Source organism: Stegodyphus dumicola, chromosome 7 (assembly GCF_044657685.1).
Source record: "Stegodyphus dumicola isolate Sdum_Otavi_A_Nest chromosome 7, ASM4465768v1".
Taxonomy (NCBI): Eukaryota; Metazoa; Arthropoda; class Arachnida; order Araneae; family Eresidae; genus Stegodyphus; species Stegodyphus dumicola.
In genome coordinates, this window is record NC_140774.1 from 61679250 (window position 1) to 61704856 (window position 25607).

The 25607-nt window shown below is 31.8% G+C and overlaps 2 protein-coding genes across 4 annotated transcripts in view; one reads left to right on the forward strand and one right to left on the reverse strand.

The window, feature by feature from the left end:
• Positions 1 to 15202, forward strand: part of LOC118184258 (uncharacterized) — a 30564-nt gene extending 15362 nt beyond the window's left edge. The window contains exons 5-7 of one of the 2 annotated variants that reach the window (XM_085820332.1): positions 4250 to 4349; positions 14842 to 14880; positions 14968 to 15202. In XM_085820332.1, coding sequence (XP_085676458.1) covers positions 4250 to 4349; positions 14842 to 14880; positions 14968 to 15107 — 279 coding nt within the window. In that variant the 3' untranslated portion in view covers positions 15108 to 15202. Of the gene's footprint in view, positions 1 to 4249; positions 4350 to 14841 lie in introns of both variants that reach the window. The other variant, XM_085820331.1, reaches the window with a different exon arrangement.
• The window catches only part of LOC118184248 (la-related protein 7-like), a 132276-nt gene continuing 121767 nt past the window's right edge, over positions 15099 to 25607 (reverse strand). For both annotated transcript variants that reach the window (XM_085820329.1, XM_085820328.1), the window contains exons 12-13: positions 17561 to 17655; positions 15099 to 15234 (exon numbers count right to left, since the gene is read on the reverse strand). In XM_085820329.1, coding sequence (XP_085676455.1) covers positions 15172 to 15234; positions 17561 to 17655 — 158 coding nt within the window. In that variant the 3' untranslated portion in view covers positions 15099 to 15171. The remainder of the gene's footprint in view (positions 15235 to 17560; positions 17656 to 25607) is intronic.

The window sequence follows — 25607 nt, forward strand, 5'->3', positions numbered from 1 at the left end:
GTTGCTAATAAATTCTAAAAAAATTCATTGATTAATAAGATTTTATGTGGAATTAAACAAAATTGGGGGTGTGTTATTTACAGTAATTTTGCAATTCATCTTCGCTATTTAAATTTCTTAAAAATCATGCATTTTGAATTTTTATCTGTTATTATTGCAGTTTTAATCAAGCCATCAGATAAGGTAATATTACCAAAAATAATTTTACTTTCGTAGTAATGAAATTTTCTGATACAATTTTCGTACTTCCTTATTATTATGACCTTCCTTTTTCAAAAAAATGTTAAGATTACTGCTAAATCGCCAACACAAATAATCTTTAAGTGGCCTGCAGTCCTCATGATGATTATTTATAATTTGTCCATTATCCAGAATGATCCAAAATCTGGACCTCAAAACCATCAACGTTTTCCTCGTTGGCTTTACACATGTGCATTTGATTCCCCCCCCCCCGGTGCATTATAAAACATCTGGATAGTTCCGATTCTTAATTTTATTTTGACACTAAATAAAATATCTTGCTATTGAAGAAACAATGAATTTAGCATAAATTTGTTTAATCAGTAATTTGGCTCCATTGCTGTGCATCTGCTTCGCACACATCTCAAACCCAAACATTCCATATTTGTAGATATTTCGTTGATCTGACACTGACCTGCCAATTCATTATTTATTATACATGCCTTTCATCACCACATGTTTATCAAAACATGACAACTTGAGTAATGACTCATGTAGTGATGCCTAAAAAATTTTTTTTTATATTAGTAATTGAATAATTAAGAAGTATGGTAACCTTTTATGTTGACATTATGCTTGGCGATGATTACAGATTTAAGTTAAATGAGCTAGAAAATGTTGACGAGTGCTGATGATATGCATAGACCTTAAGATTACATTTAGGGCTATTATTGCAGAATTTAGGACCCACAGAGGTAAGATACCTAGCATCGGCCGTCAATAAGGCTTAAGTATATGTGGGAATTTATTTATTCAGAACTCTGATAAGCCTTAAGTATATTTGTGAATTTATTTATTCAGAACTCTGGTAAGCCTTAAGCATATGCAAGAAATAGACATTAGTATAATTAATAACTAAACTAATACAATTCAGGTTTAATTGTCTTATTGTGCAATAGAAGCAAGATAAAATTTAACGGAACAACTTGTCGTTAGTCAACAAGCTCATGATGTATAGTGAAGGATAGCTAAATTTGATGCTGATAGCTGCTAATTTTAAACGTTTTCAGATATTGCAAAATAAAGGTGACATTTTGACATTTTCCAATTAAAGGATTTTGTAAAGGAATGTGGGGAAGTGGTAATAAATGAAAATTTTATAAAAGAAGTTTTTCATTGTGATGACAATGCTTCTCAATCATCAGTCAATTAATGAATGGCAAAATCTGTAGTATGGTTCTAGATCCACCACTACCGATAGTGAAGAAAGTGACAAAGAAGTTACTGAAAACTAGAAAATTTCTATTGACAAGTTGGACAAAATTCTAGAAACAGCAGTTACAGGACTTCATTGTAACTAAAGAAGAGATTATGTTTGTCTACAAAATTAAAGACAAAGCATTAGCACTAAAAACAGTACAATTGAAGCAACTTACATCGAAAGAAATGTTTAATAAAGTAAGCAAATAAATATTAAGTTGCGCTTTTTTTTTTTTTTTTTTTTTGTAAATTTTGATACCCTTTAGATCATAAATACTTCATTATTTCATTAATCATGATTTAAAATTTTTAATTTTATAATTTCTACATGCCATTGTACTAGATTTAAACTGATGATCTAATATCCGGAATCGCCGAAGTCCGACAAGTCCAGACTTTCTACTGTATTTGTTTTTCATATGAATGTTCACGGTTCATGATTACTCATAATTCTTTCTTCACTAGAGGAACTGCAAGCATTTCACGTGTTAATGCATTTTCTTTTTTTGCAAAAATGCTAAAAGTGTTTGGTTTACTGAAAAGTGAGGAAGAATTTTATTCCCCAAGAAAAATGCATTTTATTTGACATTTGAGTAAGTGAAAATGGCTATTAAATAAAGCTCAAGGTTGCCACGCTATGTGAAAAATCTGAAAAATTGGGAAAAGTCAGAGAATTTAAATATTTTAATCAAAATCTGGAAAAGGCAGGGAATTTCACACAACGATCTACAGAAAAAGCGATTTTTACACCAACATCAGAACCGATCATTACCGATGAATTACATATAGTGTGAGTGTCATTCAGGCAGCTCCAATCAAATTATTTTTTAGAAAGGCAAAGCAAGTTTCCAGTAACCTCAAGAATCAGGAGATTTACATGCGCATGTTGAATGAAAGAAAATACCTTTCCATTCCCATACAAAATAAAATCGGTTTAATCCTAGTACGGTCAAAAGTCGATAATCCGGACTCGTAGGGACTTCGGCGATTCCGGATTATAGATCATCAGTTTAAATCAGGTAAGATGGCATGCAGAAATTACAAAATTAAAAATATGAAACTGTAATTTATGAAATAAAGAACAATTATGATTTAAAGGGTAGCAAAATTTACAAAAAAAAAATGCTTAATATTTATTTATTTACTTTATTAAACATTTCTTTCAATGTATGTTGCTTAAGTTGCTTCATTTCATGTGAGAATAAATTCTATTAAACAGACATAATTTCTTGTTTAGTTACAAAGTTCCGCTTGCTGTGTCGAAAATACCGACTAATTTGTCAATCGAAATGTTTTCGTTTTCAATAACCTCTCTGTCACTTTCTTCACTATCGGAAGCGAATTATAATGATGAGGAACTTCCAATTCATTGCGCGCCGTCGTGTTTCTGCCCCTCCCCCTGCCGCAGAGCAGCGTGAAATTGATAAACAGATTTCGGATTTCAAAACATACTTTCGCTTTGTAGATCTTTTACATATTAGTAAATATATATTGGAAATTCTATTTGACATAATCGAAAGTTCAAGCTTACTTTTATAAAATTGCTCTAACAGTCTGCAAAAAATAATAAGCCGGATCCAATTTGAAGATTAAGGAACAACGCATTTTGCAACATTAACTGAATTAGATAATTTTAGCTTAGTTTATACTGTCCGTTATACATTAAACGCGCATGCGTAAGCGTATTATGCGCTTGCGCACACCCATATTCGCAGCCGTAAAAGTCTTACGAGCAGGCATAAACGCCTATGCGCACGCGTCAAAGCGACGCATGCGCAGAATTAATTTGCCTCTCAGCAAAGCCAAAGCACACTACGTGGATGGACTTTAATTTTCGTAAAACATGTGCCAGGAAAAGTCAAGGAATTTCATTATCCTGTTTGAGTGGCAACCCTAAAAACTGTAAGAAAAGTGTTTCAATATACAATGTGATAAGTGTCAAGCAAAGGAAAAGTATATGTTTTGACAAGTGGTTGAACTGATTTCAGAGTACAGTTTGTAACAACACAGATATTTATTTACTGTTAGGCAGAGGAACTGATGTCGATTAAATGGTGGGAGAAGTTAGCCTTTACAAATGCACAGCTATTGATTTGAACAGTTTTATGAGAGAGGTGTATTTAATTTTACCGATTTAATAGCTGTTCATGCAAAAAATATTGAAAGACCATGGAGCTTCCCAAAGTGGTGGAGTAAAAATTGAACGGGGCATGTTTTGCTATCATCATGAACCTTACCTTGCGGAGTTCATGTGGTGAAAATTCATGAGACTATAATTGTGTGGAATTCATATTGTGGGGAATGAGGAATTGGATGATGCAGAACTACATTTCTCACCTTTATTTTAAAATTTCATCCATAAAAATGTTAGAAATAGCTAAAAATGAATCTGAGAATATTAATAGCAATGTAAAGTGATTCACTGGCACAACATGGATAATAGATTGTTAGAAATATGCTATCATAATATTGAAATTAAAAAGGAACAAATCCTTCAGTTTTTTAAGAATTATACTGATGGGTAAGCATTAGCATAAGAATAAGCAAACTTCAAGAGTATATTTTAAACTGAGAAATCTAAGTTTTACGGGATTAATTATGGAACATCTATTATTATTGAAAAATTTATTTTTATAATATTTATGTAACTTTTGCAATTTGTACTTATAGTTTTTATTTAGCCTGTTACTGAATTAACAGAATTCAGCACTAAAACCTACAAAAATTATGCTTTTCCTTTTTAAAGTCAGTTTTACAGAAAAAAAATATTTATAGGAGTTCCAAACTGAGTATAAAATATTATTTACAGATTTACATTGATCCCGCTAAGTTGCTACCATTGAGTCGGTTTTTGCCTAAGCCACCAGGAACACCATCAACACCTGGCAGGGGAGGCAGAGGAGGAAGAGGTAAATATACAGATAATTTTATTCTTTGTAATTTGAAGATAAGATAAATTTACCTTAGCAAACTGATACTATTAAATCTAATTTTTAGCATTCCAATTATAATTGTACAAAATTCTCTTAAAATGTTGAGAACAGGCAAGCAGCTGTTTCTTATAAAGTATGTTGCAATAAACTGTCTTATCTCAATGATATGACATTAACAGACATATTCAAGACTTAAATTTACAGACAAATTACTTGAAGTAAATGAATAAAGTGCAATAAAACATTGTTAACTGGATTTTACTGAATGAAGAACTAAGATAAGATTGAATAAAAAGCTCAAAATTACTCATTTCCAATCTTCTTTCAATGAACTCTTTTTCATTTTCTCATAATGAAAAAATAATATATAAGTTTTATAATGTAAATGAATTACTGCAGTACATTTATATGCAAAAGAATATTAATGACTTTTAATAAAGAATTAAATGTCTTTGGGCGTGAATTGTTAAATGCTTGTGTTCATTGACGAATTATGTCCATTAAAATTTATACTTTACCTAAAAGGTTTTTACTGAAACAAAATAAATTACCAAAAATCAGAGCAGCAAATTTCAGTAAAATATTTATTTATTTATTAAGTATTTAAAAAAGTGTATAGTATATGTTTCAGATAAATTACTGCCATTTTGTGAAGAGTATCCTCTTATCTAAATGTAAAAATCACTTTTAAAATTAAAGATGCATGCTTTTTGTGATTTAAATAAAAAATAAGTTTAAAGTAGGAATTCAAGTAGGAATTCTGAATTCCTATTTTTTTATTTTATGTTAAATGTGTTCAAAAAGGTAATACTGTTGCAAATGGTATATGGAGAAGAAAAAAAAAAAGGACATTCCTATTTTTAAAACAAGCCTCATCAGACATTAACCAATATTCCTTACTATAGCTAGTTAAGAAAAACATGATTCTATTAAAATCTCCTCTTCTGCCAAAAAAAAAAAAAAAAAAAAAAAAGAGTATACTTTGATTGCACATTATTTCTTATTCCTCTTTGATTATGTAACAGTGCAATATCATATTATTCTGCAAGAGCTAAAAACATCTGTAGTTATTCTTAATCTGTAAGTATATCAATTTAATTTGTTTTTTAAAATTACTCAACTAAACCAATAGTTTTTTACTATTTTTTTATGTAAATGATGATAGTGTATTTGTAATTTTTATGTGCCTTTGAATGATTGATTCATCAACATACCAAAATCTATGTACATGTTAATTCAAAAACTTGCTGCACAAAACATAAATACTTTTTTTGCAGTGGATGTTTTAAGCACGAAAAAGTATATTTGAAACAAAAGTAAATTCTCACGGCAGTTGTCTAATGAAACTTACATCTTTGAAAGAGTGCCGCCCAGACAGTATAGTGGTTAGGAAAGCAGACTGCGATACTGAAGGGTGCAGGTTCGAACCCCAGAGAAGGCATGGACATAAATTGTCTGCCCCTAATGGTGGATACCTATTAGTTGCCTTTACAATAAAATGGCCACCACATCTGGCCTTAGGAGGGGTCAATGCTGGAAAAAGCCAAGTGCCCGCTATTTGATTTAAAAAAAAAAAAAAAAAAAAAAAAAACTTTGATAGAGTGATGCTACCTCGCTAGCTGAAATAGAAATGGAATTGATGTGCTTATTTTTTAACCCCAGTTTCATTTTTTTCAAGAATTCGATCCAAAAAATGCCACTTTTTTAATTGCAAAATTTGTTCATTTTATATTTGTAAGCTCGAAAATGTTATTAAAAGTAATATTTCTAATTATTTTAAGCATTTATGACAACTTTTTTACAGGACATAAAAAATACTGTTTTCCTTGGAAGTTATCTTTTCTCTGTCATGGTTGGTTGCCAGATGGGGAAGTTACATTTACAGTTGTGCATATAAAAAATACAATTACCACACAATTATTTCCGATTACAAATACTACATAATTATTTTCAATTACAAATACTGCATTTTCTTAACCTGTTTTTCAAAGATCTGATTTAATGTGATACATCTTGAAACAGGGTGAGACGCATAATCCAACGTCACAGTCCGGTCAAAAATATCTGTTCTCTTTTCTAATACTTTTGCTTTTTTTTTCAGTGAACACACATAGCACTGTCTTGTGGGTCTTAGTTTTTTGTCTATAGGTGGAATCGCCTCTAAAAAATGTCTCTCTGTGAGTCTTAGTGGAGTTGGTAAATTTCCAGATCGACCTTTTCTTTTTTCTACTGCTACATGTCTGTCAGTTAGTTAATCGATAATATCTAATTGAAACTGCAAATTGGCATCTTTTATTTTATATCATTCTTGAATGTGGATACTTGAACCATTTCTGGATTATGCTCTGTAGATATAAGAGACATGGCTTTTTTCCCATCCATTTCATAATACACAATTTACAGCTAACATAGTGGTCAACTACATTTATTCAATTCCAATACAAATTACCGAGATATCCATTTACTTAATGTTAAATGCATGTGCCCCTGTATTATTACTTTTCTAGCATAGCCTTCTTTTAAAATTTATCTCATGCTATATTACACAGAAAAATACAACAATTTTACTTATAATTCTACCAAAATTACATATCTTTTCAGACACATCTGTAGTAGCAACTGATCTCAACTTCTGCAAAAGTTGGCTTGGTTTCATGTCTCCAAGTTCGATACCAGTAATCAAATGTTTAATCCGTACATTTTCACTTTCTTTGAATAAATGCAATAACCTAATTTTAGCATCCGAATATTTTGTGGCACTATCGTTCGTTACAATGTCCCAAATATTTTTGACGAACTTAGGTTCAAGCTGTGAAACTAAATAATTAAATTTAGTTTCTTCTGAAACGATATTACTAATTTTGAACTGAGCTTCAACTTGAAAAAACCATATTTCCGGTTTATCAATCCAAAAAGGAGGTATTTTTACACTCACCTTATGAAGCTCTGATGACTGCATCGTATCTTTCATAGCAGTTTCAGTATCTAAGTACAAAATTTGTAACATTGCCCCCTTCCCAAGGACTGCATATCCCAGACCATACCATCCCTGGACAGGAAGCCATACTTACAACTACTTCATCAATGCAATAATAAACATTACAATACAATAACAAACAACAAGCAATAATTGCAATAAGTAACTTAAAACAAGTCAAATATTAAATTAATAAATGAATGTACAAATTTAGAAATAAATAGGACTTTGTTCTTATATTATTTACATTATGTATGTTATGTACTATGGCCATAGTAAGGAGCTAACCTGTCGTAATGACTTTAGTCGTAATTTTAGGCTTGGAATTTGGAGACATATGGATTTGAACAACGTCATTCAGCCTTTTTTGGACTGTGTAAGGACCATCCCAAGGTGATTGTAGTTTCAGACACTATCCGTCGAATCTGATTCCAGAACCATACCTTGTCTCCTTCGTTGAATCGATGTCTTGTAGCTCTCGTGTTGTATTGGGTCTTTATCTTTTCCGTCGCCAAACTGACTCACTCTCATGCAAAACTATCAGGTAATAAAGGCGCATCCGGAAGGCGACCAAACAAAAGATCACAGGGCAGATGAAGGTCACAACCAGCAAGCATCTGACATGGGGAATAGCCGGTAGTCTCGTGGACAGTACTGCAGTAAGCCAGTAAAAATAGAAATAACTTCTTGTCCCAGCTCTGTTAGTTTCTGGAAACCATCAATGAGAGGTTATTATGGATGGCATGATTAAACCTTTCTACTATGCCATCTAACTGGGAATGTAAAGGTGTCATTTGGGTTTTATCAATGCTGAGTAGCTTATAGAGTTCTTCAATTACAGACAATGCAAAATTTATTCCTGGATTGGAATGTAACTGAAGAGGCACTCTGAACCTGGAAATATCATTACCTCTGCTACTGTGACAGCCTCTTGATCATGAATAGGATACACTTAGTGAAGTAATCAATAGCAATGAGGATGTATTTGTTGGCATCAGCAGTCTGTGGCAGAGGTCCAAAAATGTCAAATGTTCAAAAGGCGTATTGCAAGATTGGCAGCACGTTTTCATGTCATCCTTTGCATTATTGCAATAGTAGCACTCTCAAACTCTCTAGAGTCTTCCATTATTCCGAAATGGCTTCCTGTAGAGTTGCTATGTAGTACATCTGGCATTTGAGATTTTGAAAGTATCTGCTGCCATTGGAAAGCCTTTCCATCATGCGATTCAAATTTTCGATACAAGACACTGTTTCACATATGGAGTGAGTCCCTGAGAACCCAGTATTGTTTTGTCATAGGACTATAGATCGAAATCTCCTGTCAAGCAGGTTTTCTGTTTGAGGACTCCATTAAGTCAATTATGGGTTTAATGTTACCGTCTCCCAGCTGATCTTTCTTGACTTCATTGTCACTCCCTGGGTCTCCATCAGCCGATGTGGTTATTGTAATTTGTCATGTGACCGGACTCTGCAGCTCGTGTTTTTCTTCGACCCTGGTACGATATCGGCAGCTTTCTGAGCAGTTTCTTCTAGAGAAGGCATCAACAAATAGAAATCGCTTAAAGTTGTTTTTAAATTAAAAATATTTTCTGAATATTTTTGGACGAAATACGAATAAAATAAGTATGAATGGGGAAACGAATGATCTGTACCAAAGCCAAAAAGACCAAGCGCCCCCCCCCCAATTAACATAAAAACCACAAATTTCATGTGCCAGATGAAAAGAAACTAAATAACGTTGGAAACTAAATAATGCAAGTGAAATTTAGATCCAGGCAGTGTACATTTTGTAGCACAAGAAAGAAACCTCATAGAAGATACATGTGCGAAATGTGCAATGCGAGTCTGTGCATGTACCAAAACATACTTTGAACAGTGTCACAAAAAATATGTGTTCTTTGAAATTAAAAAAAAATACTGAGTCTTTTTTTAATCCTTATTTTACCAAGTTTTTATTTAATCCATTTAGCCAAATGTCCTTATTATGTAAGTACTTATATTTTCACTCCTATAGAAAAGTTACATAAATGTGTATTTTTTAAATTTTTCTTACGATTTATTTTGTAAAATAATGTAAAAATATTATATATAATGCAGTTCCTACATACATATTTTTGTAAATTCTAAACTTTGTCATTTATTGGAAACGTGGGCGGAGAAAGGCAAGTTCCCCCCCCCTACTACCTCAGTAAGTTTCCAAGTCCTAGATGCGTGATGTTTTCACAGTGCGACTACCACCCACAGAACAATGGGCAAGAGTAGTTTTTCTAAAATTCATATATTATTTGTCTCTACGATCATAATATTCAATTTCTAGAGTTTTTAGTTTAAAAAATTATAAAAATAATATCCCTTGTGTCAAAGGGTTAAACCATCTAAATGAGCAATCACTTGATCCACTGGCTCCAGCGTTTGACCAGCTGTGATTTTGTTGCTATCTCTACAAGTTACTTGCTGGGCTGCCTCAAATTTCATGGTGTACACCAAGGCACTTTTTAAATCCTTGTCATCTGCCATTCATAGAGCCTTTTGTATTTCTGGATCCCGGATGCCATCAATGAAGTACTGCAACGACAGGATTTCTCATGTTTGTATCAGGTGCTCCAAAAAAGCAAGATGAAACAGCCTTTAAACATTTATGGCGAGCTCCTGGAGTGTTTCCGTGGGCTTCTGTTGACAGGATTTTAATTGAAGCCTGCTGTAATCTTTTAAACACTTCTCTTCAAATTGCAGCAAAAACGTGCCAGACAGAGCGGTTTCTAGTTTTTCGGTAAGAGTTTGAAGAATATCTGCAGTGTCTGCTGTAAGAGAAGTGGCAACATGACAGGCCTTAGCTTTGGAATCCCATCGATTCGCATCCTCCACTATAGAAATCTGTGTCTTATACAGTTGCCAGGAGGTCTTCCCATCATATGTGGATAACTTCAGAGAAGGAAGAGCAGGCATGGGTAAAAATTTTAAACCATCAGAATTGCGTCCTGCTATTACTATTGCTTGAAAATATCAACTTCTTTGGCGACTGCAGAAACCCTGTCATCAATTTGTTGTTCCACGGCAGACTCTTCTGTATGTTCTTTGACAGAAGACTCACTTTGTCCAACTTTATTTTCAACTGAGTCATTTCTGTTTTCCCATAGCCTCAAATTTGTTTTCTAATATGCAGGTAATTTCTCTTTTTGTTTCTTCTTAACCAGTTTCCATCTTTACTTAAATTGCTTTCATCTCCTCTTTAACAGATTCCTGGCCCGCCTTCATCTCTTTGAATGCAGCAAACTTTGCCACCAACTGCCTTAATTTTAATTCTTTCTCCATTGCTTTTGTCACTGGCATTCGACCTCATTTCTGACACCGAAAAGTGTTGCATGTGTACGAGTTCATAATACGTTGAATGCACAAGTCTGATATGTCCCACACTACATTACACAGAAAAATAGAACAATTTTACTTATTTAAATATATTGTTACAAATTTTGTATTTGTTCTATTTTTCTGTGTAACGCACTACATTACACAGAAAAATAGAACAAATACAAAATTTGTAACAATATATTTAATATCTTGGGTGATGTGTTGCTGAAGAGATTGTAGTTTTATCATTAAAAACTCCTAAAGTTGGCAAAAAATAATCAAATTATTTAAAATGTTTTATTAGTTTGTAATGTTTGTTAATTTTAATACATACTATATATAAACTATAAAAAGACTATAAAGAAAATATGCTTAAAGCTAGTCTATAGCAGTAATAATTATATTGTGTACCTCCCTTTAGACAGATAATCTTTGTGTTCTTTGCTTACTCAGCAAAGAAACAAAAGTAATAACTAAAAAAGTGTTCTAAAAATAAGAATAATTTTCAAATTGGCATTTCTAAATGCACCAAATGGGCAAGCTGAGTGACTGAAGCCAGTCACAGCATGTCTCATATATTTCAGAAATAGTTTTATGTTAAAGAATCAGTTTTGTCAGAAAAGGAAGTTTGAATGTAAATTGTTTTTTCTAATCATAAAGGTTTTTATATGCAGAAAAACAGTTATAGCAGCATGTGTTAGCTGCAAAAATGTTATTAGTAATAAACTTTTCAGAGAAAGAGAGCATTAGAAAAAGTGCAGTATAATATCAGAAGTAAAAATAAGCAGCAAGGCTTACTTTCTGACATAGCAATTAATGGAAGTACCTAATCATTTACCAAATAATTCAGCTGCATATGCAAAGAAAGTAAAACATGAAGAAGAAGGGGGAAAAAGAAGGCAGACTTTCAATGCATCAGACCAGTATGATAGACTTTGTCGTTAAATCAATTCCAATCTACAAAAAGATCTTTGATGTGGTTCAGTAGCAAGGTATTAGGATACTTCTATTACTATTATATTCTTCTGCTATTATCAGAAAGTTCTCTTACAACTGAGAAATTTCATTCTCAGTGAGCTTTTATCTTTTACCTGTATGACTAGTGACACAGGTTACACATTTCCTAAAAGGCAACAAGTTACTAGATAATGTGCCTAATCAATAAATACCAAATGGCTAATACTATGCTGAATGATTAAAGAATATAACACAAGATAAAAAAAAAAGTATACGATTAATTGATGTCCAAGATTGAAAAACACCCAGATTCAAGATAGAGTATCATGCATAATGACTTTGATAATAATGCTATTCATAATGGTAACCGAGTATACATATTCCGTTTAATTCTATAAATACAGGGAAAGATTGTAAGAAACTACCCACAAATAGCCAAGACAGCAGTAGCAGAAGAAGAAAAAAAAGTAAAAGCTCTTTTAACAAATCATGGGAATAGAATAAGATAAAGGAAGAAGAAGGTTCCTGAAGAAAGCTGCTTGGTGCTTAAAACTTGTGAACATATGCTGCATAATCAGTTATGAAACAAGTGTAATAAATAATCATCACATAGTAAGATGCTTGGCTTAAAAAATTATACAGATACATTAAAGGCAGCGATAGTCAGAAGTGATTCATAAAAAAATTGTCTATATTACTTCCAAATACTTAAACATTTTGAAGATGATATTGAGGAAGAAGAGATACATGTCATAACTTATACGATAATTAAAGAAGTATTGTAAAACATTTCTTTCATGATTGCTTGTAGCTATAAAACTGTTATTATTATGCTAAGTGTGATCTATAAATTAACTCTTCTATTATGTTAGTGATATTAGTTTGACAGTTAATGCCAGATAATAATCTTATGGACATTTTTTAAAATGAATTAAAAGTACTTTCATTCAAATTATCTGTCAGTATCATGTGTGAGCTAATATGATTCATTTAAAACAAAATTATCAAATGACTGAAAAGAAACTTTATTAAAAACTTGGATTTTGTGACTTAAATTATGGTTTTCATGCAAAATCAGCTTTTCTAACACATATTTTTACATCTTCAACTTCTACATAGTGATCTAATTTAATGGTAACACAAATGAAGACAGTGCATACAGGAACTTCTGGATTTCAAAGAATATCTTCTAGGTTTTTATTTATTCACAATAAATTAAGAAATTCTTTCGGTTTTGAAATAGCAGTGAAGCTGCTATAAATTACTCTGTGAGAAGCTAAAGCAAAATTTGGTGTGGTAAATCTGCCGTTATATGATCTTTGAATAAATGTATTGAACTTATTTAATTAAAAAATACATTTTTCTATGTTGCTTATCATACTATAAAAATGTTTTAGTTATTTTATTAATTTCTACCAGTTACTGCTACTTTCATGAACTAGTTAGTAGAAACTTGTTTCTGCTTCATTAGTTAACAGCTGTTGTAGATATTTGCCAACCTTCCAGCAGTTTGATCAAAATTCATTCTTTGGGTATAATTTGCTTCAGTATATTATATGTAGTTTCAGAAGCAATCTCTTTAGTTCCATCTTGAAATTTTGTTATTGACAGCAATTTTTCATTTCAATCTTCTAAAATTAATACACTGATAGAGAATCAACAAAAGTTCTAAACAGCGGTAGTCATCAAATTTGGCAATAAAAACTAGTTGCCAAAACTATCACTCTGTCAACTTTACATGTTTTGTCTTGGCTATATATTACATGGAACAATGGTTGTCAGAGTCTACTACGAACAGAGATTGGACTTATATTTTCCACCAATCGAGACGAGAGGATTTTCAGCTCACCGCACATTTAGAGTGCCGCTGAGCCGCACCGATGCTATACATTTCCAACCATCCATATCTTCTCTGGGATTCAAACTCAGGCCCTTCGGTTCCTCTAGCCACTATACCGTCTGGACAACAACTCAACATATTTGTACAGAATAAATTTGAATTTTTGAAAAATTTAGGCTCTAAACAGTTATTTCTACATATTTACAGACAGATAAGTGCACAATTAAAATAACTCATGTACTGCTAATTTTTATTTATTTATTTTTAAGTTATGTTATAAACTTGGGGATCACTGCAATGCAGTACAGCTATATTAAAAATTTGAAAATTTAATACATTCATACTGAAGACAAATGTAACTAATATTTTTTCCTAATGGTTGAACTCATCAGTCATTTAGCCATCACCAAGAATGCTGCTCACATGTACCACAGAGGCATACCCTCATAAACAGTAAGTCCTATCCATGGCTTCTCAGAAATTTGAATCTGTGTCCAAGACCAAGCCAGCAGGGCACTGTCTTAAAAATATGCAGGTGTGCTGAGTATGAAATTGTAATATTCATTTTTAGGCCACCTTAGCAAGAATGCATGATCAAGAAAAATATTTTTAAATGATCTTAAATTCAAGAATAAACTTGTTAATAAAACTTAATTTGAAAACAAAACATTTTTCAGAATTTACTGAATTCTAATTAGTTATCCATTATACTTATGTTCTAGAATTGAAATATATTAATTGCATTCAGGTGTTTTGTTCAAGAATGATAACCGATTTTAGATATGTTGTGGATCTTAGAGTAATTATCAAAGGTTTGTTTAACTTGTATTCAGGGATATTAGTGTAGAAGTTTAAACATTGATTTATAAATAGTATCATGTAAAAAGCTTTTATTTTGTATATTGGAATTTATTTTACTTGAATAAAATGCTGAACAGCTAAACTGTTTTCCAGATTGCTTGAGAGTGTTTATAAAAACATTACGTTTAAAAATAACGTTTTTATATTATTTGTTACATATTTATTTTAATATTTCCTTATTTTAAATGTATTTTAATATTTAGTCTATTAAAAATTCTCTATGTACAGAATATATTTTTGCTTTCAGGAATATCATGTTTCATTGCATAATCAAATATTTGACAGAATTAATTATATTCAGAATTTCAAGTTATGTATGTCAAAGTATCAATAAAAAGTTATTGGATATTTCTTTAGAAAATAATGCTTATAAACAACGATTATGTAAAACAATTACGATTAAACATATAATTTAATTTTCTATATGTTACTAATACAGAATGATTTAAATTTAATGATTTGCATTTTTTTTTTTTTTTTTTTAGGTGGAAGAGGTGGATTTGGACGTGGTGGCCGAGGAGGAGGTGGAGGATTTGGTGGAAGAGGGGGTAGTCGAGGAGGAGGATTTGGTGGTCGAGGAGGAGGTGGAGGGTTTGGTAGTCGAGGAGGAGGTGGAGGATTTGGTGGCCGAGGAGGTGGAGGGTTTGGTGGTCGAGGAGGAGGTGGAGGATTTGGTGGTCAAGGTAGAGGTGAAAAGCGTAGTTATGATGGTGGAAATTTCAATCAAAACAAGAGAACGAAATTTGATTGACTTTAGGAAAATCTTTATTTTGTAATTATATGTACAAAAGTATGTAATAAAAATCATTGTGAAATCATTCATCAAAATAAATGTGTTTATTTTTCTGTTCTGCTAATTTTGTTGCTTTTGCTATAATCTGAAAGGGAAAAAAAAAATGTTATATGATTTTGCATCATTTTCATGCTTATTTCTTTATTACAATATAATTTCAACAAACTTTACATTTTAAAAATTGATAAAATATCTTAAGTATTTACAAAGTAAGATGACATTAGGCTGGATGTGCTATTGTTGAAAATTCATGTCAATCTAACAATGTGATTGCGTTTTTAAGCACAGAAAAATCCAAGAATAATATTGACATAAGACCAATGAGAAAAAGCAGACTAAAATTTACTTGGCAGAAAATAGCATGGAAATTAACATGAAATGCAGAAGATGAATGTTAGGCCAGTAACGCATTGAAAAAATAAATACCCTATCAAACCTATCAAAATGTCATTCAGTATTGTATAAAAAATACACTTTATTCTACAAAACTAATAAAATATAGAGAGAGATTTGAACCATGAGAGAAAAAAAGCTGTAATAATCCTTAATAAAAAGAAACTGAATAGTGATTCTTAATGAATGAGACAAACTTTTATAATTTAAAATTTTTGCTAGTAATTAACAACAAAAGTGAAAAACTGATAAAATTTTTATGTAAATTTCTTATTACATTCATTTAATTCAATTACTAAAAGCTTTTTTATGTTAATGTTTTGTTTTAAAATTAAACATAGCACTTAGACTCCAACCTACAATACAACTTGTCAATAAATAAATGACAATTTTACAACTTTAAAAATGTGCACATAACAGACATCTTTTTCAAATGATTAGTCTAGATTTAACTTTAAATCCATATATATAAAACCAATTTATACTTCTTTTAAATTATATGTGTATTCAATTAAATTTTTTTTTTTATTATTATTACTTGAGCAAAGATATCACTAAATCTATTTTGAAGTGACTGTTTTGAATCAGTCATATGAATGGAAAATTAGAATCCATCAGGAATAATAATCTAAATGGTGACAAAGAATGCGCATATAACCATTGCAAAAATATGTATAAACATTTATGAGTAGCTTGCACAGCAAGCTTAAATTTTGAATCAGAATCTTTTTCTATAGCAATTTTTCATCTGCCTGTGTGCATAATTTTTCAATAACAACTGCTTCAAGAATTTTCATACCTAAATTTGATTAAAATGCAATGACTCTTTTTGTTACTATTAAAAATTCTTTCACAACAAGCAAGACTTTATTTAATGCACCCATTCATATATATTAATTCTTCAGTTCCTCCCCATGGTATATATATCAGTATGCAAATCAAAAGCATCTTTTTAAATTATCTAGTTCATCTAAATTCAATATAGTGAATCAATTTCTATTTCACCAAGATATTTTAGATATAAGGGATGAAAAAGTATTTGTCACAAAATGAAAGTTTTTAAGTTAATTCAGTAACTTCAGCATGTTTTTTAAAAAAAAAGAATCATTTAGAGGAAAGTTATCTGTTATATATCACCATGCAAGTATTAAAAAAAGCCTATCCTAAATTAAAAATTAATTTCACTTTTATTTAACTGGGCATTTTTTAAATTTTTGCATCCCTCACTAATTTTTTTTTTTCTTTTTGTTTATTATTGCAAATGGAATTATTTACTTCTGCATCTTCTTTAGAAGTTACTGATGGTTTTATGAATTTCATAAATGAATTCATTAAAAATTCCAGTAAGTTCTGTTGTCAATTTATGTATATAATGAGCTTGTTACAAATTTAATATTTACTGTTATAAATGAAGGCAAAATAATCTTAAATATAATACATACATACAATTTTGTGGTATATGCTTGTAATATTTTTTAATGTTTTAAAATTTCTTTCCTTCTTTCTCATTATTACCTGAATGAGCAATTGAAAAATTAATTGGAGTGACACAATGTTCTAAAATTCTTATAAGACTCTAAAAAAAAAAAAGCCATCTTGCACTGTAGTATTTCAAAATTTTGAAACCTTGCATATTGTCTCAAAAGCCTTTTTGAACTCGTCTCTAAATAAATATATATAACTGTTAGCAGGATTTTTGTTTCTCAGCCAACCAAATATTCAGTAGTTTTTGCTGTGTCTATATGAAAAAGGTAGCATGGAAAATTCAATATGATTATACATTTGTGCTCAAAAGATAAGCAACAAGCACTAAAAGAAAAGGTTCAAATGTAAAAAGGGAAATTAAAACAATTTATGCATGAGGTTGCATTGCCGAATCAAATAGGCAGCCAAAATTAGCATAAAATGCGATCCAACAGTCACACCATAAGAACATCTGTTTCTGTATCATCTTGAATAATCATTTTAAAAATAAACAAAAAATTAATTCTAATTTACTAAAATATAATTTAGCTAACCTTATCTCTTCCTCTTTTTTTATGTGTTACTGGAGTGCTAAACTTTGTATTCCTATCACTCTCAATCTTCTTCCAATATTCAGCTTCTTCTGTGTCTAAAATTAAAAAGAAAAGAAAGAAAAGTTTAAGAAAAAAAATTAAATGCTATAACAAGAATTATTATCTGTAGTTTAATTAAGCCTCCATCTTGAAAGACTACTATCAATTAATTTATTTGATAGCTAAGATGATTACAGACTTCACTCTCTTGAATATTGATCCAAGACACGTACTTCCAATTTATGAAGTTGCTCAGTTTCACAAAAACTGTTGACCAATAATGTGGGTAAAAAAGTTCTAAATATAATGAAATGTAAGGTTTATTTTGTGGGTTTGTTCTTCATAGAGAAAAAATTCCAATAAAGCATTCATAATGCTTTCACAAGTTAATATAAAACATTTCATTTACTTATGCAGAGTGTCTCAAAAGGTCATTTGTAAACTTAACATGCTGGTCTCATACCATGGCAAAGAAATTTCAGGTAGGAACTTGTGTATGAAAATGCAAACAGCAACCACTACGGAGCAATGTTTGCATGCATACAGGGGAAGAAAGAAAGGATGTCAAAAGAGGTGTAAATATGGCATTTATTAAAGAACACGGTTAAATCACAGATGTACAAAATTCCTTCCATTCACCACATCACCGAGTTTCCATTAAAAATGAGCAGGTGTGTCGCAGACACTTGCTGCCGCTTCCTCGATCCTAGTGACGAGATCCATGTTCGATGTTACGGTTGTCTTGTACACCATGGACCTCATCTATCCCCATAGGTAGAAATCTAGGGGTGTTAGATGGAGGGATTGTAATAGCCATGCGACTGGTCCATCTTAGCCAACCCAGTGATCAGGATATGTCCTACTGAGATACTCCTGCACAGTGCTTTAGCAGCAGATGTTTCAGTGTGTAGCTGGAGCATTAACCATCAGATCCAGCAATACTCTAAAAAAGTACGACAGGTTTTACCCGTCGAGGGCTTGAGGTAGTAGGTAAGGGCAAATTAAAATGAGCCCAAATGATGGTGCAATGTTGTTGACTTCCATGGGCACGTGTACACCTTGGGTTTTCAGTGTCCACACATGCATGTTGTGCAGGTTCAGACACTGTCTCACATAAAAAAGGGTACATCGGAAAATAAAATCCACGACGGAAAATCCAGCTGTGCGACCCATTTGTGCAAATGCAACATGTTGGGGATAATCATCACTGCACGATGCTTGTAATATTTGAACGTGGTAGAGGTGTAGCGTGTCCTCATGCAGTATGCGCATAATGGAACAATGTACACACAAAATACATTCAGTCACTTGGAGATTCGCTTGCGGTTTTTTGTAGCACAGCTTCCTCTACAACAGGTGTGCATGTAGTGCATTCTTGACTGATGTAGCTACTTACTTGGAAAGTTCCTGCCCTCTGCAATGCAGTTGTCCAAACAAAGCACAATTTGACTGAAATCTCTTTGGGAAGCACTAAAGGTGCATCTGCACCATGGCTCGTTCATTTTCATTAGCGACACCATACATGTAATGCATATCAGCCAATTCTGAGTTAGTAAATCATTTCATCCTTCTTCTGCAATGTTCTTGCCTAAAATGATCACACTTCCCACTCTCCCATAAGCTTGCGAAAACTGCCCTGTAGTAGAGCATTTTCAGACAAAATTTCCTATGTAAATCTTGTTTGTTATGGTATGACAGACCATCATGTTAAGTTTGGTAATGACCTTTTTAAACATCCTGTATAAAAAATTTGTAGAGATATTCAAGAATATATTTGCTTACATCACTTTTCAGTGTCTGCTATTAAACAAAATTAAAAAAAAAAAAAAAAATCAAATAACTTTTAGAAGCAACTGCAAAACAAAAATCATTCAGTTTTGAATTAATATTTATAGCACTTTCTATTAAACAAGTAACTGGCTCTATGATAATATAAATTATACATTTATCTGTGAATTTCATATATAAAGATATAGAACTATTTTACTGAAGCATTAATGGCTACTCTATTGACTGGAATTTTTGTACGAGTTCCATACAGTTATATTTTGAGCACATAAGTTAAATTTTTTTAGTATAAAAGTCCTAATTTGAACACACTGTTTAAAATATATCATATAACAAAGAAAACTGTACAATATTACATTATCTACAGAATCAGGCAAAAGATTTTTGGTTAAGGTCTTTTTTTTTTTTTTTTTTTTTGATGATTTTTTTATGAATTCAAATATGTTTTAAAAATATGGCATCTCTAAAATTATCAAATTACTTGATATAAAATAGGAAACAAATTTTAAAGAAAAAAAGTCCAATTATTAATTTATTAACCTGCAAGTAATAGTGTAAATGATCCATTTAGACTTTCATCGTGATGAAATACTGCATTTAGTAAGGAATTATAAGCTGAATAAAATAAAAACATCTGCCCTGAAGATAAGGATAGTGCTGACAGATCAATTTCCAGTTCATTGCGCGCCACAGCGTCCCCCCCCCCCCCCGCAGAGCAGCTTAAAATTGCTCCAGTGATTCTAAGAACGTTCACATCACAGTTTATTTTGTTTATATATATTTTTTAACAAGGCCAAAAGCTTTAAAATACGGATTAATAATCAAGATGGCATTTTAAGTGCACTGTTCTTGTGATCTTCTAAAGTGTTACAGAATAATCCGTTTGGCTAAAGTACTGTGAAATATGGAACCTTCGTTCATAAATGGCTTTGACCCCGAACAATTTACAAATTTTCCAGATGAAAAATGTCTTGATCGACAAACAGCATCTTGAGATATGAATGAGTACAGCAACAAATGATAACATGCAGTTAGTGCAGTGGAAGAAATGTCTTCATGAGAAGATGAAAGGAAAGGTGTTTTTACTCATATGAAATTCACATATAAATGCATAATGCAGGGAAGAATTCCCCCTGGGGAGAATTTCATAGCTTAAGCGGAAGGAATGCAGTTAGCCTTTTATTTAATGTTTAAGTATTTAATTTTTAGTTTATGAATATAAAAAAAAATGTTTTATTCATGTTGTGGTATTTATCAACATTTCATACTTTTTATTTAATTTATAACAGACATTAAAAAATAATCTAAATGTATGTATTTTTTTTTAGTTTGGGAAAGGAGGGTGGGAGATGATCTTCTAGCAATGATGTATGGGATAAAAAAGTTTGAGAACCATTGTTATAGAGCATTATTACTCTAATAAAAGAAGTAGTAAGCTATAGCATGAACATATGAAATGACAATATGTCTTGCTTTAGGAATATTTTAAAATATAGAAAAAACTTACAGCAGACAAATTTTTAATGGGACAAAGGCTTAGCAATTCTAGTGGTGAGTGGTGTTAAGAGAAAAGAAAAAAACCCAGAAAAACAACTTCTATGTGATATTGTTTCTGTAGGATTTTCCTTTCAAATAATAACGTTTTGCACCTTTAGTTTCTTTATTGTTTTTTACTTATGCTACAACCTTCCTTCATAGAGATATGGCAAAATTTAATTCAAGGTTCAGTATCATTTATATGTTTAGTATTCATTAAATATTGTGCATGTATTAGATTTAATGAATACCATTGATTTTGGATTATGTACTTGCACATAAAGTACTCCTTTTTAAGCAATCATTTAGGATCCAGGGAAGATTTTACACTGCTCTGCGGGAGAAGGGAAACGTTGTGGCGCGCAATGAACTGGAAATTGATCTGTCCGCACTATCCTTATCTTCAGGGCAGATGTTTTTATTTTATTCAGCTTATAATTCCTTACTAAATGCAGTATTTCATCACGATGTACTCCGGCTTTGATATGATCTAAATCAAATTCCTCGTCATTATAAATATCATGAATTCACATCAAATAATTTTCTAGTTGCAATTTTCTAATTTCGACAGTGTGTGATGTATGTTTTACGCATGCGCGCATTGAAAGAAATGTTTAATAAAGTAAATAAATAAATATTAAGCTTTTTTTTTTTTTTTGTAAATTTTGATACCCTTTAGATCATAATTGCTCTTTATTTCATATTTTTAATTTTATAATTTCTGCATGCCATCTTACCAGATTTAAACTGATGATCTATAATCCGGAATCGCCGAAGTCCCGACGAGTCCGGATTAAAGACTTTTGACTGTATAAGCATAAGTGAGTTCACCCTGATAGGACTAAACAATGTTTCCCCTTCCACTTGCTGATTACGAGGATAGCAAAAGCAGTAGATTATTCAAGTCACTCAGGAAAGTGTAAACTTGTCCTTGTTAAAAACTGTAAACTCGTATTACACATGGTTAAACCGTTATTTAGGTAACACAGATTAAACTCGGGAAAAACTAATATTTACTCTTATCCCCAAATTGAAACAAGTTTAATTACTTAGCACAAATGGGAAAACAGATTTATAACTTAATGCAGGATTGCCACTCACACAGGAGAATGAAATTCCCTCACTTTTGCGGGTGTGTTTTAAGTAAATTCCAGTCTAACTGCATAGTGCCTGTTGGCTGCGCTGAGAGGTAAATTAATTATGGTACCACTTGAAAACACAAAAATTTGCCAATTACATACAGTACAAAGTCCGAGATCCGGACATCCAATATCTGTAATGATCTAAATTCAGCACCTCAAAGCCACCACGAACTTTTTTTTTTTGTGTGTGTGCTTTACTTACGCATACGCATTTGATTCCTCCATAGTACTGTATACTAGGATTAAATTGATTTTGTTTAATACGAGAATGGGAAGGTATTTTCATTAGTTCAACATGCACTACACATGTGCATACGAGTCTCTTGATTCTCGAGGTTACTGAAAAACAAAGTTGTTGGAAACTTTCTTTGCCTTTCTAAAAGACAATCTGAATTTAACTGTGAAAATTGGCTCCACACCAGCTGCCCGAATGATGCTCACACAATACATAATTCACCAACAAAGTGATCGCTTCTAACGTTGGTGCAAAACTCAATTTTTGGGGGACTGCCGTATGACATACCCCTACTTTTCCAGATTTTTACTGATACAGTAGAAAGTCCGGACTCATTGGCACTTCCGCGATTCCGGATTAGGGTTTTTTCCAGATTATAGATCATCAATTTAAATTTGGTAAGATGGCATGCAGAAATTATACAATTAAAAATATTAAACCGTAATTTATGGAATAAAGAGCAATTATGATGTAAAGGGTATCAAAATTTACAAAAAAAAAAAAAAAAAGCTTAATATTTATTTGTTTACTTTATTAAACATTTCTTTCAATGTAAGTTGAAACACATTTAAGTTGCTTCGTTTTATGTGCTCTCTCTCTTTACTTTAATTAAAGATAATACTTTCTCTTTAATTCTATAAACAAACATAATTTCTTGTTCAGTTACAAAGATCCACTGTTCAAGTCCTGTAATTGCTATGTCGAGAATACCAAATAACTTGTCAATAGAAATTTTTTCATTTTCAATAACCTCTCTGTCACTTCTTCACTGTCGAAAGTGCGCATGGGTAAATGCTTTACTGGTGCGCGCATTAGATGCGCATGCGTAAGTTTGTGGCTTTGAGGTTCGGATTATAGAACATTCCGGATAATGGACGTCCGGATTACAGACTTTGTACTGTGTATGTAAATTCCCTGAAGCTGGTTGGCACTGCGAAAACTGGTTCCATGCCAGCTGTTCAAATGATGCTCACGCGATACATGATTCGCCAAGAAAGTGATTGCTTCTGACATTCAGGGAAAATCGCTTTTGGGGGGATCACAGTATGAAATTCCCTGACTGTTCCAAATTTTGAGAAAATTATATAAATTCCCATACTTTTTTGATCAATTTTCGAATTCCCTGAATTTTTTCGGTTTTCCATGTAATGTGGCAACTCTGCTAATAATTATTTTACATGGATTTCAACAAATGTGCATCTCTATTTATTGCTTCTTTTATTAGGGTTAAATAATCTAGATAATGCATTGACATGATTTAGTAAACAGATCCGAAGAAATCTGACACATGTGATAAACCATGATCCAGATGACTGTGTGTTCCTGTCGAACTTGTTGCGAGAGTGCATAATACGATTAATGCAGGTCCCTTGCACACTCAAGAAGTGTTGTCCACAGTTTGGATGTACTGAAAACCAAACTTCTGTGCTCTGTTCTGCAGATGTTTCCATATTGATTCCTGCACATCTACATTTGGCAATATTCAAATGAGCAACAGACTGGCGATTTTGGGAATTTTTTCATCATCAGATATGATGAAGAGGCAGGTGGCCACTGTAGATATTACAGATGGATAAGATGTATTTCTGCTTAACTGGGAAACTCCAAGACAACAAAGACTGGGTGTTCACTGAGCTGACGAAAATCCTCATGATGTGGCACCAGGACACGAAGCTAAAATTATTGTGTGGTGTGGCATTGGCAGCACATTCATTCTCAATCTGTACTTTTTCAGAGGTCATTTCCCAAATATGAAAAAGTACTCCAACACAAGCACTTGGTACACAACAATGTAACAGAATTATGCCATTCCAGAACTGAAGCAGTGAAATCTTGTTAATGACATTGTATGTATGCAAGATGGTGTTCCTTCACATATCACAATATGTATTTCTCCAGATGTGCTAAAATAATAGAATGTTACCTGCCAGGGTAATAATGCATGAGTATTTTTTCCTAATATTTCTCTTCTATGCTCACATTTAATAGTTGCACTCTTAGTAGCAAAAACTATATAACATTTTTAAGAGAACAGAATTACATATTTATGTATCAAATAAATCTCTGCATGATAAAGCATTTTTCTGTATTTAGTTTGCTACAGCTATTTCTCAAAATTAGAATTTGAGACAGATATTTTTTCAGATAAGCATTCTCCGAATTTTAAAAATCATCAAATCAAAGTTTTCATAGCCAAACTAGCTTTAAAATATCTGAATGTTAAAGCAGCCAAATTTGATGATGTATAACAAAAGTAATATTTAAAAAAAGAAATATTTCCTACACACACACACAATAATGATGACAGAATTTAGAAACCTGACACTTGATTATTCAAACTAAAAATAAAATAAAACATTACAACAATTGCATAGCAAAATAGTTAACTTTTATAAGTAAATATCCTTAGAGGAAAACTTCAGAAATGGTTTACTCTTAACATAGTTGCATATTCTTGTTTTAGTCATGCTGCCAATAGTCTCTAAATTTACAGCTACTAAAGATAGTAAATTACAGGTTCAGTTACTAAAATAATTAGTAAAGTAAATTATTACTAAAATAATAAAAGTGTAAAATTTCTATTCTTAACCTGTGTAGTTACTATTTTGCATTAACCTGTTATTTATAATTTCAACCTTTACTAAAATATTTCCTTTCCGTTTCATCACCAGAAATGTAAATGAGTTAGATATTATTTAAACTGAGGTTTTTGAATTGTAAGACAGAGCTGTTTCTGCCTCTCGAGGCCACAGCGCTTAGTTTTGCCAGCTCTGATAAACTTGTAATTATTCAGCTTTGCATTAGAACTGTTGGCATTTAAATTGTTACCCCAGTGAGAAGTTCCGAGCCAATAAAGATTTTAATTAAATTAGGAAGTCTTTGACTACTAGGTTAAGGTTTAAATTGGAATTTGATTTTTAATTTTTTAAGTTATATTGCCGCAAGTGGTGATTAATCTTATCAAGCACAAGAAGTGCATTTATATTTCTGTTTTAATAAAAATGTTATTTTTATCCAAGACTTTGTAGTTAATTTCAGACACAACTATAATTCATTTTATGTCTGTTAAGGATTTGGATCTAGTTTATGCTCCCAAAGAAAGACAAACTCTATAAATCCTCCAAAGCATCAAAATCTTAGCTTTTTTTCAGTAAAATTAATTAAAATTTAATACTGTGTCTCGTTTCCCATTGAGACAACCAATCATCAGTTGCTTTAAATTCATTATGACCCAGCCTTTAAGAAATTCCCTCTAATTTCATTTTCAACACTAGGCCATTGATATTTAAGCCTTGGAGATGACTAT